Source organism: Antechinus flavipes, chromosome 1 (assembly GCF_016432865.1).
Source record: "Antechinus flavipes isolate AdamAnt ecotype Samford, QLD, Australia chromosome 1, AdamAnt_v2, whole genome shotgun sequence".
In the NCBI taxonomy this organism is placed as follows: domain Eukaryota; kingdom Metazoa; phylum Chordata; class Mammalia; order Dasyuromorphia; family Dasyuridae; genus Antechinus; species Antechinus flavipes.
Genome location: NC_067398.1, coordinates 50,656,148 through 50,670,895, shown reverse-complemented (window position 1 = coordinate 50,670,895; position 14,748 = coordinate 50,656,148). Strand labels below are relative to the sequence as shown.

The 14,748-nt window shown below is 35.8% G+C and overlaps 1 protein-coding gene across 2 annotated transcripts in view; it reads right to left on the bottom strand.

The window, feature by feature from the left end:
• The window catches only part of ATG7 (autophagy related 7), a 258,698-nt gene that overhangs the window by 178,644 nt on the left and 65,306 nt on the right, over positions 1-14,748 (bottom strand). For both annotated transcript variants that reach the window (XM_051982383.1, XM_051982392.1), the window contains exon 16: positions 13,143-13,218. In XM_051982383.1, coding sequence (XP_051838343.1) covers positions 13,143-13,218 — 76 coding nt within the window. The remainder of the gene's footprint in view (positions 1-13,142; positions 13,219-14,748) is intronic.

Genomic DNA, 14,748 nt, shown 5'->3' with positions numbered 1-14,748 from the left:
AACCAAAAAAGAGAACATACAAAGAGTTCTTGTCTACACTACTGCAATTAAAATTTTCCCTTTATTTATCTCCTCCCCTACACTCCTCCACTATACTTCCAACATCTTGTGTTACAAACTATACTCTTCCCCCACAACTCGTACTCCTATAAATAAAAAGTGGGTAGGAGAAAGCTCCCAAACACATCTTTTAGCCTTTCTTTAGTCATTCTCAGCCTCTGTCTATCAAGCCCATAACTAACAAGGATCCTTGTACAGCATTTCTGAACCTACTTGTAGCATTAGTGCTATCAACAGCAGGATGGACAAGCCTATGGATGCTTTCTAAGAATCATATTTTTAAATACATAAAATAAAATACACAAATGGACTTAGAGTACAGAATAAAACATACATGGCCAACGATGGAATTTGTTTTGCTTGACTGTGAATATTTGTTAAAAGGGTCTTGTTCTCCCCCACACACACACAATGGAGAAGGGTAAGGAGAGAAAACTGATTTTTTTCTAATAAAAATTTTTAAAATAAAATACAAAGCACTACTATGGAATCCAATTGTTGAAATAAAGATCCTTTTCCTGCATTCAAGTTCACAGACTCTCAAAATCTGTTAAAAACCTGTGTTCTTAAGAATTTTACCAGATTCTTAACACTTTAGAGATGCCTCCCAAGCCAACCTTTCATAGCAAAGACTGGCACCTTCCAAGTAACACAGCCATAAGCGAACTCCAATCCATGAAATGCCACCCATCATTCAGTCCATGGCACACTGTTTGCCTATTCCTAAGTACCTGCCCCTTGTTTTACCCAATGGGTGCTTCACAAAACCAATTAGAAATATTAAGAAGGAATCTCTAGATGCAGCCAGTTGTCCTGAGATCTCAGTTCTTGCTGTTTTCTATCTGGCAGCTCCCATCAAGCATTCCCCAATATGGAGCCCATATTATTATCAACTCTCTTTGTAACTCATTCCTCTATAATTTTTCTTCAAACAGTAATTTCCCTCCCGCTTCCATTTTGTAACTTTAAATTTGGCCTACTAGTGCAGAAGCTTCTTTCCCTTCTTCCACTCCCAATCTAAGTATTTAAAAACCCAGCTAAACACAAATAGAATTAACGAAAGGAATGGAGCTAGTGTTTCTCCCTTATTGAGATGTGTGGGTTGAGGATCCATGGGACTCACGAAGTAACTGTCTTGGATTTCTACCCTCTAAAGTAGAAATGGTGGGTGGTAGGTCAGAACAAACAATTAAAGCAGATAACAAAAATTAAGATGAGATATTCAATGTCTTACAGTTGAATGTTACATCATTACAGTGGCCAAGCTTGCTCCAGAGAAAAGCAGAGAAAATGTTTCTCTTTCCCTTTGTTATGGAGACTGTAGATGTGGTATAATATACCACTTGCAGAGAGACACATTATACTGACTAATGCTTTATTTCCTCTTTCTGTTACATGGTATAGTTTATTGGATAAAGAAAGGAGAAGGCATATATTTTTAAATGAAGGTGGTTTTAAAAGAAAAAGTATGAAAAATTTAAAATAAAAAAATGTTTTTAAGATTCTCAGGATGGATAGAGAGAGGACATGAGAAAAACCTGTCTAAATCCTGCCTCTGATGTATATGGGCTCTAAAACTTTAAATGACAAAATGGAAGTTGATCTTCATTTGGTAGTGGGAATATTCTTGCAACATGAATTCATGGTTCTAGTTAACAACAAACAACAACAAAGTTGTTCTTAATGGCAAACAAGGTTAGAGTATATATATTAGTTACATGGAAAAAAAAACAAAATGTATACACAAGAAAAAATAAAATGTTTTTTCAGATTCGCTCTCTTTTGATCTTGCTTATGTGCAGTGTTTTTCTCTGTCTCTAGCCAGTGAGATAATTGCAGTAGCCCAGATTGGGCTCATGAGTAGCACACAGGCAATTAGCTGTGATTCCAAATGCCTCCCTAGAAGACAAAAAAATCTATGAGGGGGAAGAAGAAGAGAGAAGAAAAGAAGTGTGGGGTTTTTTAAACCCTCTAGAACAAACAGTAGTGTTCCATTCACAAAGATTTGTAGTCTTGTTTGTACAGATGTAATAATTTGGTCATTCAGATGCGCACAATCCCAACTACATGTTAGAAGACAATCTGTTTGAAAAAAAAAGTCAACTTTGATAAATGGCCATGGCACACTTAGCCCTGAAGATAATGTGTGCAAGCACAAATAATTTAATAATAATAATAGCATTTACATTGTGTCTTTGATGTGTCAGGCACTATGCTAAGCATTTTATAAATATCACCTCATTTGTTGCTTACAACAACCCTAAGAAATAGTTACTATTATCATCCTAATTTTACATTTGAGGAAACTTAGGAAAACAGAGGTCAAGTGAGCAAAGTCACAATGCTAGTAAATGTTTGAGGCCAGATCTGAACTCAGATCTTTTTGACTCTTAAGTCCAGTGTTCTATATAATATGCCATTATGGAAATTCAAAGACCCCACAAAAAAATTTCAAAAAGTATCCATTTATCTCCTTTAGTTTCCTGTGTCAATATATCCCCATCCCTGTGCCTCATTACTTCTCATTCTCAAGACAGGAAAAGAAAGTGGTAAATAGACAGTTCTTTATGTATAGTGGTCATCTCTTCCAATGCCCCCATTTTATAGATGAGAAGTCAAGGGAATTGCCTTTCAGACAATTCTTTAATGACAGAACCAAGACTAAGGTTCAAGGCTCTGTCTGCTACATCCTACATGGAGACAAATATTATCTTGGCCCAGTTCAAAGCCTATTTCCTTTTTAAAGCTATCCCCCAAATCAATCACTCAATCAAGCTCTGGAGATACAAAAATTAAAGTGAATTAATCATAGTTCTAAAGAAATTTCCAAACTATAAAAGAAATTAACATGTACATGAATGAGGATATATAAACTATAAGCATAATACAAAGTAATTTGGAGAGGAAGAACTCAAAAAGCTGGAATGAGGGGAGAAATCTCAGAAGGCTTCAGACAGGAGTTCACTGACAAGTCCTGAAAGAAATAAGGACTCAAAATGGCATTAGTAAAAAGAAGCATATTCCAGGCTCAGAGGTCAGTCACTGGGAAAGCTTAAAAATGACAGATGGAGCATGGTATGAAGAAGAGCAAGGCTAATTTGACCACAGATGTATAATAAGGGTAGAAAAGTGGACCAATACCTGGCACATCATAGGAACTTAACAAATGTTTATCAACTGGAAAGTAGTTGGGACCATGTTGTGAAGGGCATTAAATTAAAAAAAAAAAGGCATTTATATTTAATCCTTATGGCAACTGAGAGTCACTGAAATTTAGTGATTTAGACAAAGGACATGGCAGCTAGAAGAAGTATGGATTAGAGTAAGAAATGATTTGGAATACGGACTAAATAAGAGTGTATAATAATAGTCCAGCAAGGGGAATGAGGGGCTGAACTAAGGTTGGATGGGACAGATGTCATGGAGGTGCAAACCACAAGCTCGGGCAGGTGACATTGAGGAAGTAAAAAGAGATATCTGAAAGGATGGTGGTATTCTTGACAGAAACATGGAAATCTGGAAGGGAGAATTTTGGAGAAAAAAATGAGTTCTTTTTTGGACATGTTGAGTTTGAAATATCTATGAAACCCTTCATTTGGAATGTCTAATGAGCAGCTAGTTACATAGAATGGAAACCTGGAGGGAGACTGGTGCTCAGTAGAAAAATGACCTAGGGCTTTGCATGGACCATGGAACCCTATAAAATCACCCATGGTGATTTAGATAAAGCACTGACAATGGATTCTAGAAAGGAAAGAGCAGACAGGGAGGACTAAAGGAAGTCACAAGAAACCATCATCACAACCACCCAAAGAGCAAACAGGCACTTTAATTCCCCTCTCCTTGACATCTACAGCTCTCAGGGTATCAGCAGGGTGATCTAGGGCAATGGTGTCAAACTCAAGTAGAAGCCAATTCCTGGGGTTACATACTGATTACAAAATTATCTATGTTGTATTGCATTTTTAGTTATTTTGCTATAAATTTTCCAATGACATTTTAGCTTTTGTAGGGTGGAGCAAATAGTAGGCTTGGGAGTCAGAAAACTCAGTCTCAAGGAGAAGGACAAGTTACTTCAGCTAAGCCTCCGCTGAAAGTTTCCAAAACACTAATTTCTAACTGAATTCCCTGACTGATAGGAAGTGGGATGGGTGCATGCAGAGAAAAGAGAAAAAGGGAAAAAAGAAAAAGAAGGAAGGGAAGGGCTAGAGAACAAATAGCATCGCTCGGGCAAGGTCCAATTACCTTTAATTATTAATTCTGTTATAAGTCAATAAAACAAACAAAATGGAAAAAAGAAAATATAATCAAGAATTTTATACATATATATATGTTTGTATGTGTGTATGTGTAATAGTCCCTATTATCTGTTTTGAAAGTAGACATACCTATGATAGTTAGAAGTAAGCAGTTTGAGATCAGAACCATGGCTATCTCTTATAGCAATTTAAAATCAAGTTTCCTGAACAGGTGTGTATATGTGTATGTGTATATATAAAATATGTGTACGTGTGTGTATATATATACATATATGTATATATACACATATATAAGCATATATGTATATACACACACACATATATGTGGGCATATGACTATACACACACACACACACACAAACTATAACCTGTTAACTTTACACCATCCTCTTGCAGGTTTGGCAATACTTTTAGGGCCTAGAGTTCACAGAACTACAAACTAACCCCCATTGCAAGATAAATCTTGGCTGAAGAGAGGCATTTTAATTAAGATTAAGGCCAAAATGGAAAAGATTGCTATTGCACAACTGCTAGGAAATCACAGGGCTCATCCTTCATATAACAGCTTCAGTTAGCATCACTGTTCCACCTTGACTCAAAGCACTAAATCACTAAGGGGTAGAAAAATCAGGATCCAGTTGGTTTTTGGCTTCAACCATTCTAAGAAAAGTCAAGAGAATTAATCCAGCCCTTGATTTATTCCTTGGCACTCTTTCAGCTAATTTTTCTATCCCCAACAAATTCCCTGCTCACTTTCATTCTGAATTTCAGTTTAGTTTTCCAACTTTTTCTTATGAGAATAAGTGGGATCTCACATTTTAGTCAGGATTGTTTCACCAGCTAATCATACTGGATTCTTGCAATATATTCAATTTAATTTGAAAAGTCATGCACAAATCCTTTAGGAATAACTTTTGATGTATACAAAAACCCCTAACTTTTCTTTCCCACTTGTCCCTGGGGGTGCCAGGACTCGGGAAGAAAACTGCCTCTATCGTTCTTATGACCTCACATATGTTTGTCCTAACTAATCTACAGAACCCTTTCTCCAGATCAGTGACACCCCCAATTTCTTCTCAGGAGTTTCTCTAAAGAATTTTGCCAGAGTTCCAAGAGCCTTCGAATATTTTAGAAGGTAACTGTCTCTTTTCTTAAGTGAATACAAAAACCAAGAAGTCATAGGTTCATGAATTTTTAGGTTGAAAAGAGCCTTAGAGATCACCTATTCCAGTTGAAACAGGGATTGGCACAAAGCTGATTGTGCTCTCCAATTAAGTGATTCCAATGTTATATACTATGAATAAACCTCACCCTTAGTTTCCTCATCTATAAAGTGGGGATAATAATAGTACCTACCTTACAAAGTTGTTATAAGGACCAACTGATTTAATAACTTTAAAGTGCTTTGCAAAGCTTAAAGCACAATATAAATGTTTGCTGTCATTATAAAGATAAGAATATTATTAAAAGGTGAGGAGGAAGAAGGGAAGCATCTGTGCAAAAACATTCTAATATGCTTTATCTGTAAAACTAAAACACTAGAAACAATCTATGTCCAGGGATTAGAGAATGGCTGCACAAATTATGCTATGTTAATTTAAGAAAAAGCCATTATGTCATAAAAGATAAAATATGTGAACCATGCAAAATAAGGTTGGAAGGATAAGAATACAAATAGATTATAACTATACATATAAAATAAAAGAAAAGCAACAATACTTTGTAGGTATAGAGTGAAAAAAGGATATGGAGTAAATTAGCATAATTCATTTCTTGCTAAAATGGATATACTTTTACCTAATCAAAATATAAACGGTTTAGATATAAAGGTTTTATTTGGCGAATCTCTCTACATTTTTATTTTTGTAAGTTGTTTTTAAGTGTAGTTTTTAAAAAAAATTTTCAATGCTTGTGAAAAATCTTCTAAATTATATTCAAAAGCATTTATTATTTGCCTACTGTGTGCCAGGCATTATATTAGGCATTGATAATGCAAAGACAAAAATAAAAGTCACTTCTCTCAGAGTCCACGTAAAGTCCATCCTAGTCCAGATGAAAGATTTTTCAGTCCCTGGCACCTTCCCCTTGTTCTCAGAATCTAGACCCTGCTCATCATCTGTAGTGCTGCTTTGTTTTCCAAGAATGATCTAAACCTTTGAACTAAGTACACTGACTCAAAGAACTAATATAGCTAATTCTTATATTTTACTGCCTGGGAAACTGAGGAGCAGAAAGTTTCAATGACTTGCCTGAGGTCATATCACTAACTGATTACAGCTAGAACTAAACTTAACTCTTTCTAGTACCATCGTGGTCTAGCCCAAAGCTTCTTAAACTGCAGTTTGCAAAATTATAACTTATTATCACTAAATGTTTGATTAGTATGCCTATTTTATATACCTTATACCTACAGTCATGTCAAAATCTCTTGAGAGAAAAGGGTTCATAAGTGAAAAAAATTTTTAAAGCCCTGGTTATTTTTTTTTTTTAACTTTTTATTGACAGAACCCATGCCAGGGTAATTTTTTACAGCATTATCCCTTGTACTCACTTCTGTTCCGATTTTTCCCCTCCCTCCCTCCACCCCTTCCCCCAGATGGCAAGCAGTCCTTTAATGTTAAATAAGTTACAATATATCCTAGATACAATATATGTGTGCAGAACTGAATAGTTCTCTTGTTGCACAGGGAGAATTGGATTCAGAAGGTATAAATAACCCGGGAAGAAAAACAAAAGTGCAAGCAGTTTATATTCATTTCCCAGTGTTCTTTCTTTGGGTGTAGCTGCTTCTGTCCATCCTTGATCAATTGAAACTGAATTAGCTCTCTTTATCGAAGAGATCCACTTCCATCAGAATACATCCTCAAACAGTATTGTTGTTGAGGTATATAATGATCTCCTGGTTCTGCTCATTTCACTTAGCATCAGTTCATGTAAGTCTCTCCAAGCATCTCTTTATTCCTCTTGCTGGTCATTTCTTACAGAACAATAATATTCATATACCACAATTTACTCAACCATTCTCCAATTGATGGGCATCCATTCATTTTCCAGCTTCTAGCCACTACAAACAGGGCTGCCACAAACATTTTAGCACATACAGGTCCCTTTCCCTTCTTTAGTATCTCTTTGGGGTATAAGCCCAGTAGAAACACTGCTGGATCAAAGGGTATACACAGTTTGATAACTTTTTTGAGCATAGTCCCAAATTGCTTTCCAGAATGGCTGGATGTGTTCAGAATTCCACCAACAATGTTTTCCCACATTCCTTCCAACATTCCACACTATCTTTCCCTGTCATTCTAGCCAATCTGACAGGTATGTAGTGGTATCTCAGAGTTGTCTTAATTTGCATTTCTCTGATTAATAATGATTTGGAGCACATTTTCATATGAAGAAGCCCTGGTTATAACCTATAGAGCTTCGTCTCTAAGCACCCCCAAGTAATGGAGGAACAAAAAATCCTTCCTGACTAGTTAGGGTCCTATTTTCACTTAGACTGAACAGGTAGGCCCCTCTGGCCTGAGTATCTCACTATGCCTAATTTTTGCCACAAAATAAACAATACTAACAGAAATGAACAAAATGAGTAATGAAGATCAAGCATAAAATAACACTAAACTACCCCCAAAAGAAAACATAAACTTTAATAATATATCTCATTTACCCTATGTTGTTTTCTAGAATCCTTCATGTGTATTGAAAAGATTGTTACTTTTTTATGTAGCTTTGTTTTTTTGGTATAGTTTGTTTTTAATTTGGTTTTATATAGGAAAAATCCAATATTCATGTTTTTTTTCTGATTCTGTTCTCTTTTTCCTGTATCACTTCATACAATAATTTTCATATTTCATAGTCTCTACTTTTAGTGTGCAACAGATTCATAGGATTTAGGACTGGGAGGTACGTTAGCAATCATCTACTCCAATTTTTAATAATGTTTCATTACAATATCCTAGTAATATACATTTCATCCAGCTATTCCACAACTATTAAAAGAAAGGTTGTTTGTAACACAAATAAATCCATACTGCTGGATACATAGACCTTTTCCCCTTCTTAATAATATTAGAGAATATTATTAGGTCAAGGAATTAGTACTGGTTCTAGGACCACTAGGTCAAAGGGACTAAGTTTTGTAACTCATTGCACATTGCCAGAGAGCCCTCCAGAAAGATTGCATCAATTCACTGCATCACCAACAGTGCAATAGCCTGCCTGTTTCTTCAGAGCCTACCATAATTGAATTTTACCATTTTTAACTATCTCTACTAATTTCATGAATGTCACATAGTATTTCAAAGTTGCTTTTTAAATTTTTTTAAATGCTTAATAATGTATTTCTTCAAAATCGTGTGTTCTTGTCTTGTATAAACATTTATCCATTGAAAAACGGCCATTTTTCTTGTAAATTTGTGTCACAGAATCATGAGACCATCGCTTTAGAGCTGGAAAGGTCATCTGGTCCAACTCCCTAATTTTATGGGTAAGAAAACTGAAGCCTAAGGAAAGTGACATATCTAAATTCACTCAGGTTGAGTTGAGATTCAAAGTCCAAAATGACTGCAGTTTGTGCACTCTTGCTGGTATCATGCTGTTCTTATTCTTTATAGATTGTGGATATCAAGCTGTACCTTTTTGTGCACCATTCCCTTTTTTGCCCCCTCACCCATGTCTGTGCATGGCATCATTTTCCTAATTACCAAGATAGGTAAGATATTTTCCTAATTACCAAGGATCAAAAGCTTGGAGTCTTAGAGTCTTCCTTTTCTTTCTTTCTACCCCACATGTAATTTGTTGCTAAATTTTGTCACTTCTCCTTTGGCAACATCTCTGGGACTGATCCCCTTCTTTCCCTTCTACTCTGCTCCCTCCATTCCATTGTATCCTCCTTGTTTAGCCCTCTGCACTCCTTTCAGAGCTAGGTGGGAGAGACTCCAGGTGCAGCAGCTTCTCCTTCAAGTCACACCAAAGATCTCTCAACAGTCTCCAATAGAGCCAGAGCATAGATCTACAACTCAACTTCCTGTGTGGGGGCATCCAATGTGGTTCATCAGCAGGCATTCCAACATTTCATGGCTCTGAGTTACAAATCCTCACCAAAGTAATTAAAGGCCTGTTCTGGTCTCCTAGAATCCAGTCAAAACCCCAAGCGCCAGATCAAAATGACATTTTGAGAATAAGAACTTTCAGTTTATAGGATACGGCATACAATATTTAATTACCACAGCATCTAATTGTCCTGAAAAAAGGATTAGGAACAAAGTAATTTCTCCTGTGCCTATATGAAAAATCTGACCCATCTGTAAAAGGAGAAAACAGTAAAGAGTGGTGCATCTTGTACTGACTTAATGGCTTTGATATGCTATAAAAGTGAGTTTTAAAAATTAACATCATTCTAATTGGAGCCTAAATTAAGACTCTCCACACTTGACCAATCCACAGATATGGATTTTTGAGCATAGTCCCAAATTGCTCTCCAGAATGGCTGGATGTGGCATTCTAAGACCCAGAAGCAGCACAGCACTGTGTGAAAAACAAGGAATTAGAAGCTCAAGTTCTGGTTCTTCTGTTTTGTAGCTGGATAACTTCAGACAAGTGGCTTCACTTCCATGAATGAATCTCAATTTCATCATCTATAAAATGGGCATAATGATTCCTGCCCTAACTAGCCTCAAAGGATAAAATAAGACAGTTCCCAAAGGTACTTTGTGACCTATGAAGTACTACATAAACAGAAGGTACCACTAATAACATGGAAGAATTATTGCCTAGAGAAACTAAGAAACTTTGCCCAAATTACACAATGAGCCATCAGAGCCCTTGTGATATTGGGCTCAAGAAGATCATATTGATAAAATAACCCATCCCAAAGAAAACAATCAAAAATCTCTGAAGAAAAAGACAAATGAAGCCCAACAACTAAGAGTGTTTATACTGTCTCCATGGCCATACTGTACATAAAGAACATGAAGAGATGATAACAAGTACTTCTCCAACAGGAAATCATTTGTCCCACAGACCCAGGGAAAGTAGAAATAAAATGTTGAGCTTGGATCAAAATATTGCAACACAGCTCAGTGTTATTGTGGAAATGATGTTTCTCTAATCACAACAACTGCATAAACTGATGAACTCTACTTAAAAAAAAAAATCCTAAAATGAAGCCACAAAAATCTGATTAATTTATAAGATTCTTTATAGACTTTCTTTAAAGAGCACAGCTAAAAATAAAAGCTTAAATCTTTCAATAACATAAGCAAGCAATTATACAAGTGCTACAGCCCTATCCATATATGGTTGCTTGTCTTCAGTTTCTGAAAAGGCCAAATGATGTGATGACCAACAACTAAAATAATTCTTCAAACAAAAAGAGAGAGAGAGAGAGAGAGAGAGAGAGATAAAGAGAGAGACAGACAGAGAAACAAGGCCCAGGGGAAGTAAAAGAATGATAAGTCACGATAGGGTTCAATAGGACAAAAAACACTGAGTATGATTAGTTGACAGAAGACTTTAAAAATCAGGATTCTTGAATTTTGACATGACATCTACTATAAAGAGATTTTCCGCTTCCTGGCCTAGGCAGTGAGAAAACTGTAATTATAGTAATTTGACATAAAAAACAGAAGGAAGGAAACTAGTGTTGGGCTGTGATTGAAAATTTAATTAAGATCATTTGCCATCAGAATCAGCAAAGTGAAAATGAGGGTACATCTCTCAAGGTCATCAGTGAGGGGAATTAATGAATGTCAAAATGAGCAAGGTGGTTTGAAATAAGACACATGAGTAAAGGTCAGTATCTTACCTACTCATCTACATAAATGTTCATTACACTATTGATCTTGTCTGATTTGAAATGTAGACAGAAGAAATTTGATAAGATTAACATATTAGTGTCAAACAAGGAGATGTGGCATATGTAAAATGAGACCTGTCTGGGAGTTGGGTGACCTGGCTTCCAGTCCAGGCTCTGCCAGCCACTAACTCCATGGATAACTCTGGGTAACTCAATTCCTCTCTTTAATTTCATTTTCTGTCTCTATAAAAGGAGGAAATAACAAAATTCTTAAATCTCTGAAATTTCACCTCATCCCTTTCAAATTGGTAAAGATGACAAAAGATGGAAATAGTCAATATTGGAGGGGTTGTCAAAAGTCAAGAATTCTAAAATATTCTGTTGATGGAACTGTGAATTGGATCCAACTTTTCTGGAAAGGATTTGGAATTAAGAAAAGTTCCTAATCTTGAATCCAACAATCCTACGTAGGACACATACCCCAAGTAAGTCAAAGATAAAAAGGTAAGTTCCATAAATGACAAAATATTCCTAACAGCATTTTCTTGTGACAGCAAAAAACTGTTGATAGAATGAGGACCTGCAAAATGTAGAACAGTTTAACAAGCAGTGATAGATGAATGAAATGAGATGTTATAGTTCTATAAGAAACCAAGAATATGAAGAATTTACAGAAACATTGGAAGATAAGTATGAACTGATGAAGAGCAATGTAAACAAAACTAGAATAATATATAATGACTAAATCAAGTAAATAAAAGGATCCTTGGACATACATGATCTAGAGTACAATGGTTCAAAGAGCATTTGACCTATTTTATTAACTTTAGTAACAAATGGATTTAGAATAAATGCAATTACTAATATCGAACCCTTAAGTAAGCAGAACCAGGAAAACAATATATACAATAATGTAAATGGAAAGAACAGTTTGAAAAAATACCAACCCAAATCAAAACTGAATGCTTAAAAAGGATGATGATCAAGTTTGATCTCAAAGAAAAGATAAAAGAAGTCACCTCCTCTCACTTCTTTGCAGAGGTAGAAGTAAGGGAATGTATTATTTATTTATAATGACAGATTTTTTTTTCTTCTATATTAGTTTTGCTAAACTTTTATTTTCTCTCTTTTTTATTCTTAATCTTTAGGAGGGAAAGTGATACACTGGAAAAGGCAGGTGGCATAAAAATATATACAACAATAACATTTCAGTTAAAAAAATACAGAATCCAGATGGCAGATGACTATGGATTCTAGAAGTGGCAGATATGAACAGCCACAAGAAGACTGGTCAGTTTTGCTTGGCTCTTCTCCTTTATGACAAATGCGGGAGGTGGTTAAAGAGCATTGAAGAAAAGAATTAAGATATAAAAAACCAAAAATTTCAACAAAATTTTAAAGATGAAAACTTGAGGCTAGACTTTTTTAAAAGTTCTTCCAACAATAAAATTATATGACTTTTTCTTGATGATTCCCCAGCAGGCGTGGTCATGCTTTCCTGAAAATCTTGATTTTCATAATTTTTTTATATTTCATACTCTAAATTAAGTTACACAGGAAAGAAAAATGATTCATAAAACCCAAAGAATTTCCAACTGAATTTTATTGGTACTTTGTTTTGCCCTGGAAATGGCTACACTTACAAGGCTTTTCCAAATCTAATTTCTACAAAGACATGGGGGCATTTCTATCACACTATAAACTTCTCAGCATTTATATTTTTAGCAAGGTCCTGCTCAGAATAGTTTTATATCTGGTGAGTCAATATGCTAAATACTTGAAGTCATCCAAGTGATTTTCTTTGATAATTCCCATGAATTCTTCATCTAGAGTAATCTCCTAGGTGGTCATAAATTCCCTTCCCTGGAGGATCAGGGCAGTTCCCCACTCCCACACTCAAGGGACAATAGAATGGTCAGAGGGTTTGGTCTGGGCCAAAGTGAATAGCTGGAAATGACCCAAATTGCCTTTTCCTTGCATCATTGGGCTCAGGTCCAAAAGTTTTATTTCATTTCCAAATCACTAACCTGATGAGGCACTAATCCAAGTGAAGTGGGAGGTTCGTTCATGCGGTCATCACTGCTACTAGCAACAGCATAGCCTCTGGGAAGAGGAAAACAAAGTCAGAGCCACTCCACAGTAACACTTTATACCATATGAAAATGATCCAAGAGGTGAGCCATGTGACTTTTAAAGGGTGACCATGATGTCCTTTCCATGCAGCAGAAAAGAACTAGGTCCTCCCAAGTCAAATGGCCTTGTTTAAAGTATCATCTTTCTGAAAACACAGCATTTTTCTCAAGTGGACTCCAAAGAAAAGTCTACTGCTGAAGAGCCTTTCAATCCTCTATTTTATAGGCTGATATTTAAACTCTCCCCAAGGGAAAAAGAAATAAATCAGTGGACACCAAGTAGGCAGAAACTCTAAATCACTGTTTCCTTGAATAATAATGACACATGGCCTACGCCACTAAAGAAATGTATCAATGGGCTTTCATTTCACCCATGACCAAGATAAAAAACATCATCTGGAGAGGCTCAGATTAATGAATACAGGAACCAAGTAACAGTGTCCTCTCAAATCAAAATACTCTCAATCAGGAAGCTGTCCCAGATCCAGCTTAGGCTGAGGAATAAGTGATATATATAAAAGACTGAGACAGAAAAGTTATTCCCTGACCTGAACCCCAGTAACCACTGCCTACCCAATGACTTCTGCACTCCTTTTGAATTTTGCTTGTCAGTATTTAATGAGAACTATACATAATCTATCATTTTCAGCTGTTTGAAAAAGTCTTGAGCCACACTTCAAACATAGGATATTTGTTAATTTTCATTGTGACTGTCAGAAGAATTGGGGATAGGGGGAAGCCTTTGAAGACTGGTTTTTCCTAGTTTGCATTACCTACGATCTATGGCCTAAATATGTGTCAGCTCAAATACGGTCTGGCTTGTCTCTCTCTGATCTGGCATGTCAGTCTTGTTCATGTGTCAAGAAAATCTTTAAGGAGAGCTAAAAGCAATGACATTCATAACATCTCACTGCTTTTTAAATGCAACAATTTTTGTTTTTCTTTTATTGTTTCTATGTCAAAACTGAGATTTTTCTCTGGGTTCAGTCATATTCTCTCTGACAAATCATAGATGGCCTGACCAAATCCCAGATTGATTATTATCCTTAGACAACGAAAAGATTCCTACCTAAGATTCCCAACCTAGAGGCTATGGAACCTGGAGGGGCCCAAAGAGTTACATTTAGAAAACCCATTGAAAAGTAAACATACCTTGAGGAGACTATAAATGTCTTGCATGTATATGTTTGCGTACATATACATGAATATGTATCATCTATTACTATTTTTTAAAAGTCAGTGGTATTGTAATTAATAAAATATATGTTCATTACCAAATATAAAGTAACTCTGTCATCATGTATTTTCTCAATCACCAGATAGAAACAATAGTTATTATCACCTGAGATCTCCAAAGTGTTTTGATGTTAAAAGTCAGTTTGGGAATGACTGATAATAATATACTACGTATCTTTAGTATGCAGGCCGCTGATGGAAGTCCCAGACTTCTGAATCACAAACAGCCCAGCTATTCTTTTCTTTACCCTTAGGTTTTATATGA